Source organism: Trichosurus vulpecula, chromosome 2 (genome assembly GCF_011100635.1).
Source record: "Trichosurus vulpecula isolate mTriVul1 chromosome 2, mTriVul1.pri, whole genome shotgun sequence".
In the NCBI taxonomy this organism is placed as follows: Eukaryota; Metazoa; Chordata; class Mammalia; order Diprotodontia; family Phalangeridae; genus Trichosurus; species Trichosurus vulpecula.
The window spans coordinates 318,165,353-318,188,470 of record NC_050574.1 but is presented as its reverse complement, the minus strand read 5'-3'; the positions used below and the strand labels follow the sequence as shown (position 1 = coordinate 318,188,470).

The 23,118-nt window shown below is 41.4% G+C and overlaps 1 protein-coding gene across 1 annotated transcript in view; it reads left to right on the top strand.

Moving 5' to 3' along the window:
* The window catches only part of CLSTN2 (calsyntenin 2), a 216,698-nt gene that overhangs the window by 175,882 nt on the left and 17,698 nt on the right, over positions 1-23,118 (top strand). Inside the window, exons 9-10 of the mRNA XM_036744084.1 lie at positions 3,979-4,145; positions 14,149-14,297. Coding sequence (XP_036599979.1) covers positions 3,979-4,145; positions 14,149-14,297 — 316 coding nt within the window. The remainder of the gene's footprint in view (positions 1-3,978; positions 4,146-14,148; positions 14,298-23,118) is intronic.

Here is a 23,118-nt window from a genome sequence, read left to right as displayed (position 1 = left end):
TGTTTTGAAAGCAGCAAAGGAAATCATTATATTGTGTGATCTGTTGGTTATAGCTTCCAGTCTTGAAGATGAACTAGCTGTCAAACGAATTGGAATGGAGCACACCTGGAACTATAGGGCAATGATTGAATTCCTCCCAGTGACCTTTCTTAAGGGGTATCACAAAATTCTCAAAATAACATCAAATTTAATCCACATTAAGGTGAAAAATAAATGTTTGTGTGCCATGCCATTTTTAGGTTTTATTTATTTTCACATCCTTTGTTTTATTTGGTCTTCATCCTAACCCTAGAAGTAGGGCAGGTAACATTTTTACCAATAACCAAAGCTAATTTAAAGTAGCTCATCTGGTCTAGAGCTCAGGTTTCATAAATTCTGTCTCTACAGCCTTTCCACCAAACCATTCCATCTCATAGAGCACACACTGATAGAAGGTGCTAAGGAGCACATGAAGTCAAACTGACAAATAGGAGAAGAGGTTATGGTCATCTAACACAAGACCTAAGCACATAGGAGAAATTTACCAAATTCATTGGAAAGGAATGGAATGGAATCCTTGGATGAGGATGTTGGTAGAGGTCATGGAGTGAACAAAGTCCCATTAATAGACAGCAACCAACAAGTTTTATTCTGAAGCCTCCAGTCTAAAAAAAGAGGGGAAAGGAGACTTCTCTAAGTCTTATCACCCCACCACCACCTTCAGATGATGCTGCTTTGGGTCCCAAACTGACATCCACGCAGGTGATCTTGGCTGGATGTACAAGAATGAGTAGGAGCTCATTTACACATCATAGCCGTCAAAGACTTCAAATTCAATATGCCCCAAATTAAGCTCCCCATCTTCTCCCCCAAAACTGATTCCCCCTTTACCTTCCAGTTTCTATCATGTAGCATCTTACCCAATCAGAAGGGATTTCTCTAACTCTTCCTTCCCCAACCCTGATGTCCAAGAATAAAAACTTAGTGTTTAATAGGAATGTATAAGTAGAACCCATATCAGATTGCATGCCATCTTGGGGAAGAGGGAGGAGAGAGGGGAGAAAATTTAAAACTTATGGAAGTAAATGTTGAAAACTAAAAATAAACTAATAAATTGGGAAAAAGAATAAAAACTCACATTTGTATATTACTTTATGGCACAAAGTACTCTAACAGGATCCCGAGATCATAGGATCTTAGGTTTAGAGCTGATAGAAACCTCACTGTTGTTCAGTCATTTTTTCAGTTGTGTCCAATTCTTTGTGACCTCATTTGAAGTTTTCTTGGCAAAGATACTGGAGTGGTTTGCCATTTCCTCCTCCAGTTCATTTTATAGATGAGGAAAGTGAGGCAAACAGTGTTAAGTGACTTGCCCAGCATCGCACAGCTAGTAAGTGTCTGAGGCCAGATCTGAACTCAGGAAGATGAGTTTTCCTGACTCTAGGTCTGGGCTAATATCCACTGTGCCACCTAGCTGACCAGTAGAAACCTTAGAGGTCATGCAATGCATTTTACGAATAAGGAAACTTTGTTCAAAACAGCCAGGTGCGGTAGAAGTAGAAGAGAATCACTCAGGAAAGGGAGCCATGGTGAGGTGGAACATCCACACAGATGATTTCACAGATACAATCAAGAATCCAGATGAATTACATCCCCGGACAACCCACAGTAAAATGAAAAGTATGACTCTGAGTACTAGTCATAACATTTATATAGTGCTTTAAATTTTTCAAATTGCTTTACATATATTCAATCCTCACAGCAGCCCTACGAAATAGGAACTTTTTTATGATTCCCATTTTACAGATGAGAAAGTTGAGGCTGAGAGAGGTTGACTTGCCCAGGGTTACAAAAGACAGTCAGTGCCTGAGGCAGGTTTTGAATTCAGGTTTTCCTAAGTTCAGTGATCTGTCCAATAAGCCCAGATTATTACCTATATATATGCTAGGGAGAACACTACGCAAAGAACCAGGAGACTTAGAAGCTAGTCCTGCTTCTTCTATATGACCTTAGGTAAATTCTTAACTTCCCCGACCCTCAGTTTCCCCATCTATTAAATGGCTAAATTAATCATTACCTACCTACCTCCCGTGCTTGTTGAGGATTGGTTAAGACATTGTATTTGGGAACATTTTAGTAGGAAAATATTTCTTTGGGGGTCTAAGCAGAATAGCTAGCCTCTCACACACCTGCTTCCCAGGGTTTGGGAGTATTACCCACTCATCATCCCAAAGAATAAAATCTGTAAGCTTTCTGCAACACATTGAAGCAAGTCCAGTTTCCAGGACTCAAGCCAAAGAAGTGAGTAGGGTCTGATTTGCCTTATAATGGGTTTTTGCCACCAAAAGTGGCCATTTTATTTCTTCCCCTCTCTTTTTTAATCTCATTAAAACACAGATGTTTAAATTGATGCCTTTTGGCTGCTAATTCTGGAAGGGGAATGTGAAGTCCTCTCACCCCTCTAAAGCAGTTTTCAGCTCAGAGAACATTTGTGTTTCTGATTTACACACCCCTGAAAATAGGAGTTTATTATAATGGAAAGGCTTGACAAGACCCTTAAATATAGTCGGGCTAGTGAGTGCAACCATACTGGCATGCATAAAACATCTCCTCGTTAGGATTCTAGCCACTCAGTGAACATCTGGGAAGTTGAGTCCCCAGCTTTTTGCATTAGTGAATGAATTTCAGTGCAATGTCATTGTCTCCTCCATTGCCAAAAAGTGATTTTCCTTATGCATATAGATCAGGTCATTTTATTACCTGGCTTAAAAGCTTTCAGTGGTTCCTAAGGAAAGTTCCAATCCCTCTGCCTGGCTTTCGAGACTCTCCACCATCTAGCACCACCCTACCTTTCCAGTCTTATCCTGAACCCCTTTCATTCACATTCTCTACGTTTGAGCCAAATCGGCCATACACGCCGTGCCTTATGTCATATTGTCCTCTCTGTTTGAAATCCCCTCTTTTCCTCACTTCCCCCCAACCTGCTGGAATCCTTTAATGCCCAACTCCAATGTCACCATCTCCTCTCGACCTCTTCCCTGATCCCTTCGGTCGATAATTATCACTGCCCATTGATCTTTCCAGCACTTTGCACCACTTTAAGATGTTGATCATATATTAAAAGTCTGCATTTATGTAACTTTAAGATTTATAAAATACTTTGCATACATTATCTCATTTGATCCTTCCAACAACCCTGTGAGGTAAGTGCTATTATCATCCCTATTTGCAAACGACCAAACTGAAACTCGGGGAATTTGTGACTTGCCCAGTCATACAGCTAGTAAATAGCTGAGATGAGATATGAAACCCAAGACTCCTGACTCCGAGTCCAGTATTCTACCAACTGCACCAACCTGTAAGACAGTAGAGTCAAATTCAAATGGAAATGGATCCCTGCAGGCTGCATATTGACTCAGAAAACTACAAATTTAGATCATTGATGTTGTATCGCATTTGCGGGAGGAATGGGGGGGGGGGATACAGTGGAAACAGCTGTGTGACCCTGGGCAAGTCACTTAACTCTGTTTGCCTCAGTTTCTTCATCTTCCAAATCAGCTGGAGAAGGAAATGGCAAACCACTCCAGTATCTTTGCCAAGAAAATCCCAAAAGGGATGACAAAGAGTCCAACGTGACTGAAAATGACAAAACAAACGACAAATTGTAATTTTATTTATTTTGTTAAACATTTCCCAATTTCATTTTAATCTGCTGGTGCAGACTGAATATCAAGTCTTTGATGCCTCTGCTATAAGACATTTACTATGGTTATTTGTGTATCTTTCCTACTCCTTCTACTGCATTATAAAGTTCCATGACTCACAGTCCAAGGGCTATGTCTCATTCAAAACTTTGTATCTTCCCCAGCACCTGAATTCTGGTGCTCTGAATAAAGCAGGTGCTTGGCAAATGCTGAATTGGCTGGAATTAAATTGCACTGAAATGAATCCTTCCCCTCATGTCCCTGTGGATAATGGCCTGTGCTGCTTTTCTCGTAGGAGGCGAAGTCACAAAACCACGGTTTGCTCAGTATTTCCACGGCAGCCTGGCCAGTCTCACAATCCGCCCAGGAAAAATTGAGAGTCAGAAAGTGATTTCCTGCTTGCAGGCCTGCAAGGAAGGGTTGGATATTAATTCCCTGGAGAGTCTTGGCCAAGGAATAAAGGTAAGGGATAAACTGACATCGTTTTTGATAACTTTTGGAACTGATTTATGAAGTGGTGTGTACTGGGTAGAGTACACAGAGTGCAAGTGTGCTCCCAGAAGCTATGTGATTTCCTATAACATCCCAGGGAAATAAAGTGTCATAGCAGAGAAGCAGTGACAGCACAGAGACAAATGTTCCCATGACATCTGAGGTGAACCCTAGAAAGGGAGGCGCCATAGCCACTGGAAATGTCCAGATCAGACACACTCAGTGTCCACATCAGTCCCTTGTGCAAAAGCAGACCAGTTATCAATGGCTTCTGGGTGGGGCCAGCCTCTGACTTAATTAGAATCTGAAGCATTTAAAAGAACACCAGTTATTTGGGATGCAATAAAGGCTGGAAGTATGGGTTGTTCCTTGTGTTACCAATTGTAAGAAGTCACTGATTCAACACCCTCACTAAACAACAAGGCTGTGTAAAGATCCCACTATCCATGATGCTCCCTCCATTGAGAGAGAAGCCTAACAGAAAGGAAAACAGCCCAGCCACACAAGGCTCCAGTCTGTGGTGTCAGGGTAGCCCATGGGCTATCCTGGCATTAGCCGGAGCACAGGCTCTCCTCTGTCCAGGGTCATCCGAGGACAGAGAATCGGGGCCAGAGAGAGCCACCATCGTTCTTCTTTCTGTGCCTTTTTCTATTTGCCCAGGCCTTCTACTCCCCAGGCTGTGAATGGTTGCTCTGCTCAATAGTGCAAAGCTCCATATATGTTATCTAGGCAAAGAACTTTCCAATCCCCGTGCCTAAAGCCTCTTTATTCACTCTCAGCTTTCCTGCCAACTAGGTAAGGAGAAACATCAAGCAGCTGGTTCTCTAGAAGTCTAATTAAGCAGGCAGATTACATGCAAAAGTAAGAAAACTTTCCACAAGGGATTCCATATTAGGAAGTACAAAATCCCAGACAGAGCAAACTGGCACTACTGATACATGGTGCAGGAGAAAATAAACATCCCCCTGCATACCATGGAGGCCAGGCAGTGTGGTACCATGGAAAGAGCCGTGGATTTGGGGTCAAGGGAACCGGGTTGAAATTCTATATCTCTGTTCCTTTCTGCTTCTATACTGTCAGGCAACTTGCTTCCCCAATCTGAACCTCAGTTTACTCATTTGTAAAAATAAAGGAGATGGATTAAATGATCACTGAGGTCCTTCCTTCTGAGATTCTCTGATTCCTTCCTAGGTCTCAGTTTCCCTACTCTTCAACATGAAAGCCTAGAACTTCTAGATGGTCTCTAACAGTCTATAAATCTAATGGTTTACCAGCTCTATGCAAAGCACTGTGCTAGATAAGACACAATTGCTGTTTCCACGTAGCTTTCTGTAACAGAGACATTGTAAAGAGGATTAGTCTAGATCAGGGTGGGGAACCTATGGCCCTCTAGGTCCTCAGTTGTGGCCCTTTGACTGTATCAAAACTTCACTTGACATGGGATCAAATCAAAATCACTTGAAGTTTGGATTCAGTCAAAAGGCCACACTTGAGGACCTAGAGGGCCACATGTGGCCTTGAGGCAGCAGGTTCCCCACCCCTGGTCTAGATAACGGGGCTAGATGCAACGATATGTGAGTAATCTTCATAGAGATGATAATTCACCCCATAGGGACTGGCAAAGTTACAAAAAGAGAGAGAAGAGAGTGGGGGAGGCGACCTAGAAGAGTCTTGGGAGAGTTGGGGGCATGATCTGAGTGATAAATAATTCCTTTGGAAGGAATGATTAAAACTGTAGGAGGACAACCAAGGGTGGATAGTATCATGAAAGCCCAGGGAGGTGAGAATCCAGAAGGAAGTAGTGCCAAATACATCAGACAAATCAAGAAAGATGAGCACAATCAGGAATTGTCAGAATCAGGGCAAAGAGGTATTGATATAGGAAACTTGTGGAAAGTAGGGGTGGGGGACGAGGGTGGGAAGGCAAGTTAATGGCCCTTCCACTCCCACTGTCTCCAACCCATCACGGACCATGGATCCGTCAGCCTTTTCACAAGGCTGAAAGGGGCTACTTGGGGTGGTTGGTATTCCTATTAGCACATCTGGCCAGAGGTAGTAATTGTGTGGTGCTGGAAGGTAGTGAATTTTCACAAAAGAGAGAAAAGTTTCCTCTGGAAAATTTTCTCACTGCCAGGAGCAGCTATTCTAATCAGGACCTCTGCTATGACATGGAGAGGGAGTATAGTGCAGTGGTAAGACCATGGAATCTAAAGTCAGGTCCTGGGTTTGAATCAGGCTGGGAGGTATAAAGAATCAATGTCTAGCATGTTAGTCTAGGATTTTCTTCCTTTATACCATAATTTATATCCATAGGTATTTGTACCAGTTCAGGTTGTAGCCTATGTTAGTACTAAGTATGATCAATCAACATACGAGGAGGGGCAGCTAGATGACTCAGTGGATAGAGAGGTAGGCCTGGAGTCAGGAAGACCCAAGTTCAAATCTGGCCTCAGACACTTACTAGCTATGTGACCCTAGGCAAGTCACTTAACCTCTGTTTGCTCAGGAGGCAGCTAGATGGCTCAGTAGATAGAAAGCTGGGCCTCAGACGCTTAATAGCTGTGTCTTAAGCAAGTCACTTAACTTCTGTGTGCCCTAATCCACTGGAGAAGGAAATGGCAAACCACTTCAGTATCTTTGCAAAGAAAACCCCACGGATAGCATTGGGGCTACAATCCACGGGGGTCATGAACTGACAGACACAGCTTCAGACACAGACCGAACAACAACAAATGTGCCAGGAACTTTGCAAGATACCGGGGATCCAAAAACGAAAATGTGATGGTCCCTGCCCTCAAGGGGCTTCCATTCTTTCAGGAAAGACAACATGTACTAGATTGATAGCTCTCTTTGGGTGATATTATTGTATACGTAGTCACACACACACACATACACACACACAAACACACACACATTACATAATATATAAACACAAAGTAAATACAAGATATTTGGGGTGGAGAACGACACGAAAAAGTGGGGAGAAAGGAATCATGAAAGGCCTTGTATAGGAAACGTCACTTGATCTGAACTTTAAAGGAAACAAAGGGACTCTAAGAGTTGAAGGTTAGGAGGAAGTACGTTCCCAGCACAAAATAATAATAGCTAACATTTATATAGAACTTACTATGAAGCAGGTACTTTACAATTATTATCTCACTTAATCAACCCTGGGAGATTAGGGGCTATTGTTATCCCCATTTTACAGTAAGGAAAGTAAGGCAAACAATGGTTAGGTGACTCACCCAGGGTCACAAAGATAGTAAGTATCTGGGGCTGGGTTTGAACTCAAGTCTTCCCGATTTTAAGCCCAACAATCTATCCACTGCACTACCTAGCTGCTGCTAATAAGGCAGAGATGGAATGTCACATATGAAGAAAGTCACGCAAGAAGAATGGCTTGACTGTCTGACAGGGTGTGAGATGGGGCATAATGCATGGTAAATCTGGAAAGATAGTTTATACAAAGGGCTTTAAATGCCAAACCAAGGGGTTTTTATTTGTTTCTGAAAGTCAAACAAAGACCTTTTTGAGTAAGGGGAGAATGTGGACAGGGCTGTACTTTTGAAATATTGCTTCGGCAGCTATGTGGAAGCCAAATGGAACACTTGAGGCAGGCAGGTGAGTCAGGAAATTTTTGAAATAGTCCAGGTGTTGGGTAATGAGGACCTGAACTGGGGAGGTGGCTCTTTGAGTGGAGGACTGTTGACATTCAAGAGATACGGTGGTGGTAAAGTTGACAACTTGGCAAATGATTGGATATGTGTACAGGGAGCACGAAATGCTAAAGATGACTCCAAGGTAGTGATCCGGCCGTATGTACAATGGGGGACAAATGAAGCTATGAAGTCAAATCCAGTCCAGCACTGACTTTCTGAAGTGTTTTAGCTGAGCTAACCCTTGGTTTCTTCAGGCTTGGAATTCTCTCCCTCCTCATCTCTACCTCCTGGCTTTGCTGTAAGTCCTAGCTAAAAGCTCACCTTCCCCAGGAAGCTTTTCCTGATCCTCCATGATAGTGATAATGCCTTCCCTTTAAGATTTACTTCCAATTTATCCTGCACATAAGTTGTTGGTACAGGTGTTTACATGTTGACTCCCTCATTAGACTGAGTTCTCTGAGAGCAGAGTCTGTCTTTTACCTTTTTTTGTATCCCCAGTCCTTAGCAGAGTACTTGGCACGTGGTAGGTATTTAATAAATGTTTATTGGCTGCCTGATGGAGTACCGATGACAGGTCAAATTTTTCTTCTCTTTTAACTTAAGATCAGTCCAACCTCATTCTGGGTTTCAGTGAAGATCATTTACTAAATGATGTGCTATCCAGCTAAACGGGCCACAACACCCAGTGTTAAACACTGACTTTCATCCATTGAATACTGATTTGCTTCGCTCTTTCCAACAGTATAGCTCTTGACCAGCTGGTGAGAAATATTTGTGGGCTGATAACATTTAGTGTATAGAGTCAAGAGAGCTAGGTTCTAGGCTCAGCCCTGCTATGACTAGCTGTGTACCCTGGAGGTCATTTGACATCTCTGGACTCAGTTTCCCCATCTGTCAAATACAAATTTGTCAAACATACCTGTCAAATGAAGGGGTTGGATTAGGTGATCCTCCTGCTCCCTACAAGCTCAGGCAATCTATAATTCCATATTTCATACTCATGGATCATTCAAATGGGCCAAATGAATAAGGTTTGCCTATAGTTTGAAGGACTACGATCTGATCCTGGGGCACCTTCCTAGTGTCCTGGCATATTGCCACACATTCCTTAATCTTTTTTTATTCACCATAGGGATTTTTGGAACTCTTCTTGCTTTCTTAACACATTCTGTGTTGAATACAAGCTCATAGTCCTAGCAGACCCAGAGAAATGAGTCCCTTCTTATTGGGGAAGGGCACTCAGACCTGTGATTTCTACTTTGTAGGGGAACTGTCAGTATGGGAACTCCTTTTGTCCATACATGTGAACTATCACACTCTGACTAGAAAGTTGCTTGAAGCCCTGAGAAGTTAAACAACTGGCCGCACAGCCAGCATGTTTCAGACGTAAGACTTGAACCCAGGCTTTCCTGTCTCCAAGGCTGTCCCTCAGGGTTACCTTATTGTCTCCCAACAAGGAAGCACCTGTATGAAATTGTGCTTCATGGTATTTCATCTATGCAAGTAACTTTCCCAATAGCCCAGTGCAAGGCAAGGGACCAGAAGCACTAATGTCTTGAGGGTCTGGCTTAGGAGAGTGAAATGACAACAGCGACAGGGTCCTCTCTAGTTGCCACTCTTCATCTGTTGCCATTCTGTGGGTTTGGCAGAGTGACGGAAGAAAACCAAAGGAAATGGAAGACTCCTGTAGGTACCAGTGTGCAGAGCACTAGGCCTCTCCGACTGATACTTCAAGTCATCAGTGAAAGGGGGCACCAGGGATGCTTGACCTTGGGCAGCGATGTAATCCATATGCATCCTGCTTGACGTCCAGAAACATCTGTCCCAACCACACAGCAATCGGAGAACTCCTCAGCAGCTTCCCATAGCCAACAAAAATTTGCATATTACTTTATTGGCTGTGAGAAAAAAAAATCATATTCCTGGAAACCAAGAAACACAGCGAGGTGGCGATTATTGTCACGCATCCCCTAAGGACTCCCCTGCTTCAAGCTGCTTCCTCCTGTCTGCCAAGATACCACCTGCTTTACCATGTCACCTGATATCTGATGGTGCAATCTGAGATTTTCTTGCCTTCACTATGGCTTAATTTTCATATTTCTGCCGTGAGATTGAGAGAGCAAAGTTAAAGCTAATGTTATTTTTATCCACCGTGCATGTTTTTTTTTCTTTTCTTCAAAAAATATATAAATGATTCATGTAAGAACCTCCCTCGTTTTCCACAGCTGCCCCTCCAGATGATTTGGCAGCTGAGCTACTAAGTAAACTAGGGATCCTCAGCCTTCCCTGGCTAGTTCTCTTCTCTCTTGCTAGAAGGCTTTCGCTAACAAGGTATGCTATTCATGCTACTGTGAAATATGTTGCCAATCCATTCCTCTCTAGAAAATCTCTTTGTTCCTTTGCCCCGCCCTCTTCAGGGCATTTGCTTGTGGCACCCACATGGGTCCATTTTGCTGTTTGGTGGGATCATCAGCTCTAGGCTTTAACAGGATCATTTTTTGTGTCCCTTACTGCTCCCCTCTAGGGATCCTTCTTGGGGCAAACTTCATTTACTCAGGTGCCAGATCTGTGAGGTTTATGATGATTTTCCCCTTCCCAGGACTGAGCTGAAGTTGACCTTTGCAAGTATTGCTTACGACAAGAGGGTTTGCCAAGTGAATTAATGGTTAAAACAGGATTGCAAGGGGACATATCCTATTGCATCAGCTATTTCCTCCACCTGGAGGATACCTGAGGCTATAGCCCCAATCCCCGACTGTCTCAAGCTTTTAGTCCTACGTTTCCAGCTGTCTGTTGGTTATTTCATGGGTTTGGCCCATCAGGATCTTAAATTGAAATCATCCTTCCTACCCCCACCCCAAGGGGGAGAGGGAGAGAGAGAGAAATATGCACAAAAGGTTTCAGCTCCTGACTTTCCTATTTTTGCCATTAGTATGTCCATTATTCTAGTCACCCAGGCGAGAACTACCCTCTGTCACCATCCAATATTTCTCTTGACTCTTTAGTCCTTTCCTTTCCATTCCTAGGGACCCTACCCTAGTCCAGGTACTCACAAACTCAAGCCTGGTTGACTATAATGGTCTCCTAACTGATTTTCCTGTTTCTAGTCTTCTTTCCACCTCCTCATAATGTGACCTTCATGTCTCACAGACAAGCCTTTCTAAAATACCATTCTCATCAGATTATTCCTCTACTCAAAACCTTTAGTAATTCCCTATTGCCTCTAGGAAAAAAGTCCAAACCATATTTAAGATCCACTAATCTACCTTTCCTGTAATCCATTTCAAATTTTTTCTCACATGAACCCTTTGTTTCAGCCCTAATCCATTCACCATCACCTTGAAAGAGCACTGGATTTAAGAGGACCTAGGTTTAAATACCAACTCTGTAACCTTAGGCTTGGGGAAAGAAGGATGAAGATGGTGGGGGGAGAGTTGGGGAAGTGCATTAGATGGTCTCTAAGGCCCTTTCCTGCTCTGAATCCCATGATCCTAAGACCTCAGTATGTCTTGTACCTCCCCCCCAACTCTGGTCCTTTGTTTATTCCCCTTCCTCTACCTTTCTCTGCTATCCTTACCTATCTCAATCCAACCTTCTTCATGCCCCAACCAACTACTGCCCTATGTTCTCTTCAGTTTGTATCCAGTTCCATATCCTCCATAAAGTCTTCCATTGTCACTCCAGGAAAGGGATATCTCTCTTCTTTAAAATCAGTATAAAGTCTGCTTACTTTTTTCTAGTTGTGTATATACCATTATCTCAACTGAATTATAGGCTCCTGGAAAACAAAGGAACCTGTCCTTAGGAGTACTTATAGTACCTAATTCAATACCTTGTTCATAATAAGGATTCAATTAATAATAAAGGAAGAAAGGAAGGAGGAAGGAAAGAATGAAAAAAATACACCAATTAAATATCCAAGTACTTGAAAGGTTTTTTTGAAATTCAAAAATTTTGAAAAGAGTAACCAGGCAAAATGAACCAGCTTATTGGCTATATGGCACAGCACATGCAATATTTCACAGCCATAGTTTTATCTCAAAAAGTTCTGAAAGATTAAGTTTACTCATGCATCCACATGAAATCCCTCATGTGAGAGACAGAGTAGACTTACTCTGCTTGGCTCCAGTGGGCATAACCAGGAGGAATTGGTGGAATATACAAAGCAGTAGATATAGGCTTTATATCAACAAAAAAAACTTGCTAATAATTTACTGGAATCAAGAAGACATCTTCCTAAGTTCAAATCTGATCTCGAACACTTAATAACTACGTGATCTTGGAAGCAAGTCACTTAATTCTGTTTCCTCAGTTTCCTCATTTGTAAAATGAGCTGGAGAAGTAAAGAGCAAACCACTCCAGTATCTTTGCCAAGAAACCCAAAAGAGTCAGATGTGACTGAAATGACTGGACATGGCTAAGCCAGAGATACTGGGTCCCCCATACATTAACACTGCTAAGGTCTTCATATCACCATGTGTTCTTCAATGACAAATGATTGCAAGTCATGGAGTACCACTGTCTTCAAAGAATTAAAGTTGAGAGTCACTGGAAGGGCCATGAAGAGGCGTATGGTAGGCTTCCATGTATTATAAGTGAAGAGTTATTAGAAGAAGCAATATAAAATATGTCATTAGAGCAATGGAGAAATGGGGAGGGGGAAGACAAATTGATCACATAGAAAGAACAAGTGATAACCAAGAGAATAGTCTTTGTCCATTAGTATTCATGTAATAGCAAAAGCTATAGAGGAAGGGTCCAATATGTTGGATAGAACCTTTATGAAGGATTAGTAAAAGGAAGGACATGGATAAGAACCTGAGATAGGTATGTATCAACAGGTTGTGATCTGCATGGTCAGAGGAAGTACCTATATCAATGAGATCACAGATTCCCTCAAAGTACTACATTCAAAGTAATAAAAATGTATTTAATTTAAAAAAATATTTTAAATATCTCACTAATTCAGACTTTCATTCTTACATTTAACAAATATATATTCAGCATCTATTTAGTGCTTACTATGCTAGGGACTGTTGAGAAATGTAAATTTTTTTTAAAAAATTATCTCTAACCCCAGTCTTAAAGAAAAGTTAGGGAGACAAATTATCCAGTAAGAGGTACAGTCAAGATAGTACAGAAGAAATCACAAGACACTGTGTGGTACAAACTTGATGCTGAAATGCTGTAATGATCTCAGAGGAAAGGAATAATCATTTTGACCTAGAGTGAGGACAGAAAACCTCACAATGGGGGTTGGGCATCCAAGGCAGTGAGGAATTAGGACTGGTACACAGTAGAGTAGTACAATCAAGGACAGAAGGCAGGCTTGACAAAATATATCAATGAAAATCAGATTTTTTAAAAGCACATTAAATATTAATCAAGAGCTCTGGGTTTTAAGTCTGGATCTGACACTTAATCATTTAACCTCTTAGTTAAGCCTTGAGTATTTGCACTAAGTACTGTATAAGCCTTGAAGTGCTATATAAATGTGAGCCATTATTAGAATATTACAAAATACAGAATATGGACAGAATATGGCAATGTGGCATAAAGAAGAGACAGCTGACCCCCAACACTTGTGTTTGAGTCCTGTGCCCAACATCTACCATCTGTGTGACCCTAGCTCTGTGTTTGAAGATGATAAATGGCAGATAAATGATAAAATGTTCTAAGAAGATAAATGGCCAGCCTGCATTGATAAAGGGAATTTTCCCCATCTGGTAGTTCCCTAAGCCAATGAAATCCCAAATTCAGTCACTATCCCTATCCTGATGACTTCTTTAGATCCCTTGAAGTCTTGATGCTTGACATTTGCTATAACACTATTATTGGCAATATTTATAGCTAAGGATTGTGACAAAAATCAATAACCAACAGCAAGCCGTGGTCAGCACTTAATTCCCTGTGCTAACAGAAAGCAGATAGCACAGAGCAGTGGATATTCCAAAAACAATGAATATTGGATTTTCAAAATACATTATGATATTTTATAGGTTTTTTTCTTGTCATTTGGCTACATCTGATATTTAAATTTTCCCTGCAAGAATACCAAGAGAAAATGGCACTAGTTTACCAGGTGGCAGAGAGATTCCAGTGTGGCTTTAAAGCTCTGCTGGCAAGATCCAGAGAGTAGATAACACACATGCAAATAATTAATAGATTACTATATTTATGTACGTGACATTTTGTAGACATTTAGGTTCAAGAGTTATATCAGAGACCTTTCCTCAAAGATACATCTCTTTGACTATGGTTGGGTAGGTGTTGTGTGCCTGTTATCTTATACTAATCATATACATTTCCTCTAGTATCACTTCAACCCTTCCCAGTCAGTTCTTGTTATGGAAGGAGAAGACATCGGGAATATAAATCAGGCTCTCCAGAAAGTGTCCTACATCAACTCCAGGCAATTCCCCACCGCAGGAGTCAGGAGGCTCAAGGTGTCATCAAAAGTCCAGTAAGTTGAACTCCATCAAACACATTAAGTCTGTCCTTCTGCAAAAAGTGTACTTGCCATGGGGATTGGGAAGGGGGAAAACAATATTCCTAAGGATAAAAAAAACCCTACCATCTACTAAGCGTTGAGCAAATGCTCACTTTTCTATACTTACAGCGTTATTCACATTTTTCTATTTGTAGGAAAGGGATTGCTCCAATTTTCTAAGTATCTGAAGAGGCCTATATAAATATATTTAATAATTCATTATTTAATTTTAATTTTCAGGATTTTTGTTTCACTGTTTAAGATGTTCTGTTCTTCATTTTGTCAATTGTGCCTGCTTTAATAGCAATATGGTTTCCATTCTAAATCTAAACAGCCAAATAGATAGCCACGTATGGGTTACCTAATTTACAGAGCTCTGGGAAGGTACCCTTACTCAAAACTACCTCTGTCACTGATCTGTAGCAGTTTGTTTGACCTGAAATTCCACCATTAAAGCTCCACTTCTTGGGAGACTTAAAAGTGTATCATTTTCTCTGTCCCTTATCCCGATGTAAATACAACTCAGAAGGTTAAACCTTACCATCTAACACCTTAGCAGGGATAAGTATATATTCGTTAGCATGTTGTCTCACTCATCAGATTGTAAGCTCCTTGAGGGCATGGGGACTGTCTTTCAAGTCTTTTTGTATCCCCTGTGCTTAGCATAGTGTAAGTATTTAACAAATATTTATTGAATTAAAGTATGTCAACCATTTAATCAGCAAATATTTATTGAATATCTACTGGATACTAGGCCCCTGTTTTGGAGCTGTTAAAGATATGAGGGCTAAGGAGGAGTCACAGACTGTGTGACACTATTTTTTTTTAGTTTAATTTTTTTTATTTAGTTTTCAGCATTGATTTTCACAAGAGTTTGAATTACAAATTTTCTCCCCATTTCTACCCTCCCCCCCACTCCAAGATGGCGTATATTCTGGTTGCCCTGTTCCCCAGTCAGCCCTCCCTTCTGTCACCCCACTCCTCTCCCATCCCCTTTTCCCTTCCTTTCTTGTAGGGCAAGATAAATTTCTATGCCCCATTGCCTGTGTATCTTATTTCCTAGTTGCAGGCAAAAACTTTTGTTTTTGAACATCTGTTTTTAAAACTTTGAGTTCCAAATTCTCTCCCCTCTTGCCTTCCCACCCACCCTCCCTAAGAAGTCAAGCAATTCAACATAGGCCACATGAGTATCATTATGTATAACCCTTCCACAATACTCATGTTATGAAAGACTAACTATATTTTGCTCCTTCCAAACCTATCCCCCTTTATTGAATTTTCTCCCTTGGCCCTGTCCCCTTTAGAAAGTGTTTGTTTTTGATTACCTCCAGCCCCATCTGCCCTCCCTTCTATCATCCCCCCTTTTTATCTTCTTCCTCCTTTTTTCCTGTGGTGTAAGATACCCAAATGAGTATGTATGGTATTCCCTCCTCAGGTCAAATTTGATGAGAGCAAGATTCACTCATTCCCTCTCACCTGCCTTCTCTTCTCTTCCTACAGAACTGCTTTTTCTTGCCACTTTTATGTGAGATAATTTACCCCATTCTATCTCTCCCTATCTCCCTCTCGCAACATATTCCTCTCTCATCCCTTAATTTCATTTTATTTCTTTTAGATATCTTCCCTTCATCTTCAACTCACCCTGTGCCCCCCCCCCTCTCTCTCTCTCTCTCTCTCTCTCTCTTCGATATATATATATAGATAGATAGATAGATATAGATATAGATATATACACATACATATACATATATATACATATATACACATACATATATACATACACACTCACATATACATATATATTGTATTCCAAGGCCTTCGATCTCTTATTGTAGAAGCTGCTAGATCTTGGATTATTCTGATTGTGTTTCCACAATACTCCAATTGTTTCTTTCTGGCTGCTTGCAATATTTTCTCCTTGATCTGGGAGCTCTGGAATTTGGCGACAATATTCCTAGGAGATTTCTTTTTGGGATCTATTTGAGGAGGTGATCGGTGGATTATTTCAATTTCTATTTTGCCCTGTGGCTCTAGAATATCAGGGCAGTTTTCCTTGATAATTTCTTGAAACACAATATCTAGGCTCTTTTTTTGATCATGGCTTTCAGGTAGTCCAATAATTTTCAAATTATCTCTCCTGGATCTATTTTCCAGGTCAGTGGTTTTTCCAATGAGATATTTCACATTGTCTTCCATTTTTTCATTCCTTTGGTTCTGTTTTATAATATCTTGATTTCTCATCATTTGCTCCAGTCTAATTTTTAAGGTAGTATTTTCTTCAGTGGTGTTTTGGACCTCCTTTTCCATTTGGCTAATTCTGCCTTTCAAGGCATTCATCTCCTCATTGGCTTTTTGGAACTCTTTTTCCATTTGAGTTAGTCTATTTTTTAAGGTGTTGTTTTCTTCAGTATATTTTTCAGTATTTTTTTGAGTCTCCTTTAGCAAGTCATTGACTTGTTTTTCATGGTTTTCTTGCATATTTCTCATTTCTCTTCCCAATTTTTCCTCTACTTCTCTAACTTGCTTTTCCAAATCCTTTTTGAGCTCTTCCATGGCCTGAGACCAGTTCATGCTTTTCTTGGAGCCTTTTGATGTAGCCTCTTTGACTTTGTTGACTTCTTCTGGCTGTATGTTTTGGTCTTCTTTGTCACCAAAGAAAGATTCCAGAGTCTGAGACTGAATCTGGGTGTGTTTTCGCTGCCTGGCCATATTCCCAGCCAACTAACTTGACCCTTGAGTTTTTCAGTGGGGTATGACTGTTTGTAGAGTTAAGAGAACTATGTTCCAAGCCTGGGGGGGATGCACCAGCTCTGCCACACCAGTACTCCTCCTTCCCCAAAAACCCCCAACCCGGACTGGGCTTAGATCTTCAGCAGGCTCTTCATTCCTGCTCTGATCCGCCACTTAATTCCTCCTACCAGGTGGGCCTGGGGCTGGAAGCAACTGCAGCTGTAGTTCTGTAGCTGCCCCACCTCCGCTGCCCCCTGGGGCGGTAGCCAAACCTCGAACTCCTTCCACTCCTGCAGCTTTTCCCACTAACCTTCTCTGTTGTCTTTGGTGTTTGTGGGTTGAGAAGTCTGGTAACTGCTGCAGCTCACTGATTCAGGGCTCTAGGGCCTGCTCCACCCGGCTCCTGGTCTGGTTGGTGCATGCCCCCAATGCTGGGCTCTGCTCCACTCCCAGCTCTGTGAGGGATAGACCTCACCCAGAGACCATCCAGGCTGTCCTGGGCTGGAGCCCTGCTTCCCTCTGCTATTTTCTGGGTTCTGCAGTTCTAGAATTGGTTCAGAGCCATTTTGTATAGGTTTTTGGAGGGGCTCGTCAGGGAGCTCACGCTAGTCCCTGCTTTCTAGCCTCCATCTTGGCTCTACCCCCTGTGTAGCACTATTTGTATGACCTCAAGCAAGTCAATTCCCACCTCTGTATCTTAACTTTTCTCATCTACAAAATGAGGGGGTTGAACTAGGTGACTTTTAAAGACCCTTCCAGCTTGATATCAATGATCCTATGGACTTATCCTCAAGGGCCTCTTGTCTAGTCTATTATAACGTTTCCTAACTGGTCTCCTTGCCTCTAGCCTTCCTCTTCAACTATCCTTTGGGCAGCTGCTAAAATAAATCGTTCTAATGCACAGGTCTAGCTGTGTTGTTATTGTTGTTTACTCTTCATTCCCAAAGAGGACCAATGACATCAGGAGAGTGATGTCTTGACTTGCGAGTGAATTGAATTTAAATATGTAAAGTCATCAGCCTCACTCTCTTCTCCACAGTCATTTGGAGTTCAATGGCAAGACGTAGGCCAGGACACCTGGATACAGTGGGAGACCTTGGCCTTTACAAGCTAAGGTCTTTCCCTGGTGACAGTTTGTCTGAGGCAACATACACTCAGTGATGAAAGGCTAGATAAGAATTGAGGCAAAATACGGCCTAGTTTGCCTTCTCAAAAGAATCAATCTGGGAGAGGAAGACCCTCAGGGTTTTTGGCCAGAATAGAAACCACTGCTACTTACGTTCTCTCTGAGCCAACCAAGTCTAAACAATGAACAAGTGAGACTTGATCTAGGACCCATTATTGGCCAATCAGTGAGAGCCAGAGTGATTTGGGTTTAAAGTCATGGTTGGGTAACTCCATTCAAATCCCAATGAGTTTCGTCAAAGCTTGTTTTTTCAGAGCTATATTCCAAGAAATCATAAATGAAGATGACGTGAGACAAAAGGGTTAATTGTCCCAGGTCTTTTGGGGTTTTTTTGAGGGGGGGGATTGATAGAATAAATAAGTAGGGAAGAAAAAATCTACCCCCTCCCTACCCCAAGATATTTTGAGAAGCATAAGCAATCAAATTTATATTTCTTTGGACAGAGCACCTACATATTAGAATATAACTCCCTATGTGGACAGAGGGAGAGAAGGGGGGAGGAGGAAGAGGAAGAAGGAAAGAAAGAAATAATAGCATTGCCCAACTAAAACTAGCTGTATTATTCTCCTGCTCAAAAGTTTCCTATGATTCCCCATCCCCTCTAGGATAAATCACAAATTCTTTAGCCTAATTTTGAAAGCCTTCTAGGATGTTTCAGCCTACCATTCCAGCCTGTTGCATATTATATCACTTAGCATACGCTATATTCTAGACCAGGCCTGCACAACAAATGTCTGCAAGCAGCCCACCAAAGGATTTCCAGTGACCAGTGAAAAATGTAGGGTCTCCACTGTTTGCCACATGACCCATGGCAACCAACCATCATCAGTCTGTCTCTAGTCTACTCTATCTGTGGCCAGAAGAAGTTTACAAGTTGTGCAGGTCTGTTCTAGACTGACTAGGTTACTTACATATTTCCCAGACCATTTTCCCCCCATTCTACCACCCTTTGTTTATTCACACAGGCCGTCTATGTGCTCTCTCCTCATCTGTACCTATTAAATTCTTTGTCATTATTGAAGGTACAGTGCAGATGCCACATAAAACTGTCCCTGACCCCTCTTCCCCCAGCTAAAAGTGATCTCTTCCTTCCTAAAATTTTACTAAATCAATTTTGTATTGATTTCTTCTTTGCCCCTGTCACAATGTACCTTATGCCATGCTTATTTCTTTATATATCCTATATACCTCCCAATTACGTGATTAACTACTTGAAGGAAGGGACTGTCCTTCTTCATCTCTGCATCCCTAGTACCTAGCAAAGTGGTTTGCCCACAGCAGGTACTAAATGTTTGTTGAATTGGTTTTTTAATTGTGTGAATTAGATAAAAAGCAAAACTATTATTTATGCACATGCAACAGAGAATTAGCTTATTGGTCCATAAGATGCTTTTCTAGCTATGACAGGTAGCTAAGAGGCTACTTGAAAATGGACCCAAAGATAAGAACCTGAAAAGGGGAAGTAGACACACCAGGAATGGAGTGAGATGTGGGAGGCTACAGAGGGAAGATTTAGTGGTCATGATTTTGCCAAAGGCCAACCCTGTGTTCTAACAGTGAAATATAATGTTGTGGATGAGCCCCAGCTAGAAGAGGAAGGGAAGTACTTCTTACTTCATGCATTAATGGCCTCTGTCTTCAGATGCCTATAGGGGTCCTAAACCCTATTTTTTGAAGAGAATTGTGGACAGTGCAACAGGGCTTCCAACTAAGTTCCTTCTAAGTAAAAACTCAGAGGCTAGGTTCATGTAGCCTCTCCAGAGGATCACGGATTTATAATGGAAGGGAAAATAATAGAAATCATCTAATACAACAGCCCCATTTTACAGAATAGGAAACTGAGGTATGGAGTGGTTAAGTGACTTATCCAAGGTCACACCAGTGATAAGTAGCAGAGGAGGTATATTAACTCAGATCCCCTTCCAAATCCAGCACTCCTTCCACTATAGTAACAAGCAATCCTTATGATAGGATTTTCTCTCGAAATAAAGGGGAGCCTTCTGAATATTTACAAGATAAGGAGTGAGGAGAGAATTAGGCTTCCCCCATAGGCACATATTCTTCTATCAAGGTACATTAGTCAGTAGATTTTGTGTAGTCCCACTTTCCCCTGGCATTCTCGAAGTAGCAGAATGGTGATTCCCTAACCCCTCAGAAGCTTACACTTTCAGCCACCCGAAGTACAACTTTTTGACAAGCTGCTCACCCTGGTAGCTGTCAGTTTCAGTTCACCTGAGAATATGAGAAGCAGCTGAGGAACAACAGAGTATGTCCTTACCCTTGGCCAGGGGAGAGTCAGGCTCAGTGTATTGTTAGACAAAGGAGCACATTTCTAAACCTCATAAACTACCAGTACTACCTAGAAACAACACTCTTGTGATATCCTTGAAGGGAAATAAAACACACAGTGAATAAGGATGGTTTAGCTCTGGGGTCTCATTTAGCAAGACGGCTCTATCCAGCCTATTAGATAACAATTTGCATACCTAATAATAATGCTCATAACAATTACCTTCTACTAAATTAACCATGCCATTGATTACTCAGTTTAACATTAATTAAATGTTTAAGAGTTGCATGTTGATCATATAAGAATATTTCTGTTTCTACTGGCAGGCTGTTCTCTGTAAATCACTTCTGATAGCTTTAGTAATAAATTTTCCTTTGAACTCAGTAGCTTAGAGCAGCCCTCCACAAATAGTCATCAAAGTTCAGCCCTTGTAGAGGGAGTATCTGTGAGCCCCTATCTATCAAAATGGGATTCTGCACCACAGAAACTCAGCCTGCTGAGAATAAAAGAAATATCCCATAAAATGGGGGCATTTCAGGTGAAAAGATATTTAGATGGGCATGAATTTCTGGTGGAGTTGGGGTAGAGAGAAGACATAGAGAGTACTAAGGCACAGAATGAGGTCTTAGAAAGATTTTGATATACATCAGAGGAAAAACTGCCCACACTGCAGGTTAATCAAAGTAAAAAGAAATGGCAATGGGGAAGGAGACGGTGGCATTTGAATTACCCAGAGGCAACCATGGAGAGATTCAGGTGATTTAAGTATATCAGTGTAAAGAGGATTATAAATATAATAATGCCAACACCATTGGGAATGAGAAGCCCCACAGAGTCATAGAACGTCAAAGCTAGAACTAAGGCCCAGATATCAATATTTTGGCTAAGTGTAACAACAATGCTACTTGCAGCTGCTGTGGGGGTATAAGACCAATAACACCAGCACACAGGAGGGCTGCTAGCACAGGTTCTTTGATCTGCTTTTCTAAAGGAAAGCAACTTTAAAGGTGTCAACAATCTTATTTTAATCAAACATATATATCATTCCCTTAGTTTAGGGGAAAAGTCAGCACCCTAAACTCCAGAGAAAATACAAATGGAAATTATAAGCAGAAATTATATAAACAGACCAAATACAAACAGTAAAGACCAACAGACAGGGCTTCCAATTGTCTGACCAAAAGCAATGCATACATAGTTACCAGAGAGAGATGCACCAACATCTGGGTTTTACAAAGAGGAAGGAGGGACTTCTTAATGGCTACCCAGAGTCTCATCTGGCTAAATCACATGAACGCTCTTCCAGTGAGTGAGCCCCAAAGCAAAATGCTAACCTTAGAGTATATATACCCTTCTGCCAGAGGGCATCATAACCCTTGTGACCCAGGCTCATGTGACTCAGGTTCAAAGCAGGTTGTTAATAGGCGAGAAAGATCTTCCCATTGCATTAACATCCATTTATATTACACCAAGGAAACAGAAGTTTCCAAATAATCAAAGGCTAAACCCTGCCTCCTTTAATAGAAAATACTAAAAATCACATTCTTATTGATGACTCATGGGAGTCCTTATGCTCATCCTTTATTTCACTGTGCTAAATATAAATACAATATTTTCAGGAGCTTCTGAAGAGTGTTTGTCTCTACACTGAATGCCCTCAGAATAACAAATGCTTTACTAATTGTGTCAATTTAAATTTCTCTTTCCTCCCTTTCTCAGCTTGGAGGTTGTCCTTCCCATCTTCATTTCTCTTTCTAATTTGCTATCCTGAAACTATTAAAAATAATTTTATTAGAACTCTATATAAGGCACACTATTCATCTTGACAAGTGTTTCAACAGCATGGCTTCACAGTTCTTGGACCTTCCTAACACCAGTGATTTATATCTCTATTCCAAAAGTATAAGCCATGCCTTGGATTCTATTCACAATTCCCTTGAAGCTCTCAAGATTCTGAAATTCCCATCCCATAACATTTAAACGGCAGGGCTGTAAGGGACCATAGAGGCCATCTGGTTCAAGACTCTCATTTTACAGATAAGATAAGGAAATTGAACCTCAGAAAGGTTAAGCCCAAGTCCATACAGGAAGTGTGTCCAGCTTCTTATCCTCTGCCTCCCATCGCTTCACTCCTCGTTGCCCTGCTCTTTGTCCCTGTTCTACCCTTTCTCCCACTGCCTCAAGATCCTTGTTGCTTCACAGGTCTCCTCATCCAGCCTAGACAGTCATTTCACTGACGCTTTTGCTAGGCCACTGCCATCCACCATGCTTGTGACCTGCCCTTCCAATTTCCAACCTTGGAGAAAGGGAACAACAGGCTCTTTCCACTACCATCCCTAGACTGCCAAGAATCGCTCAAAAGTGTTGCGAAAGCACTACAAATTCATGCTCACTTTAGTTGGACCTTTACTACTGTTCGACGACCCTTTTAGTCATCTCTTATTTACTCAGCAAATGCCCTGAAATGGACACTTCAAACTGTTACCACTTTCCTCAATAATTTCAACTCTACATCCACTTCCACTCACTCTCAAAAGCCATGTCCACTGCCTACTTTGCTGAGCAAAATGAAACATGAGCTCTCTCAA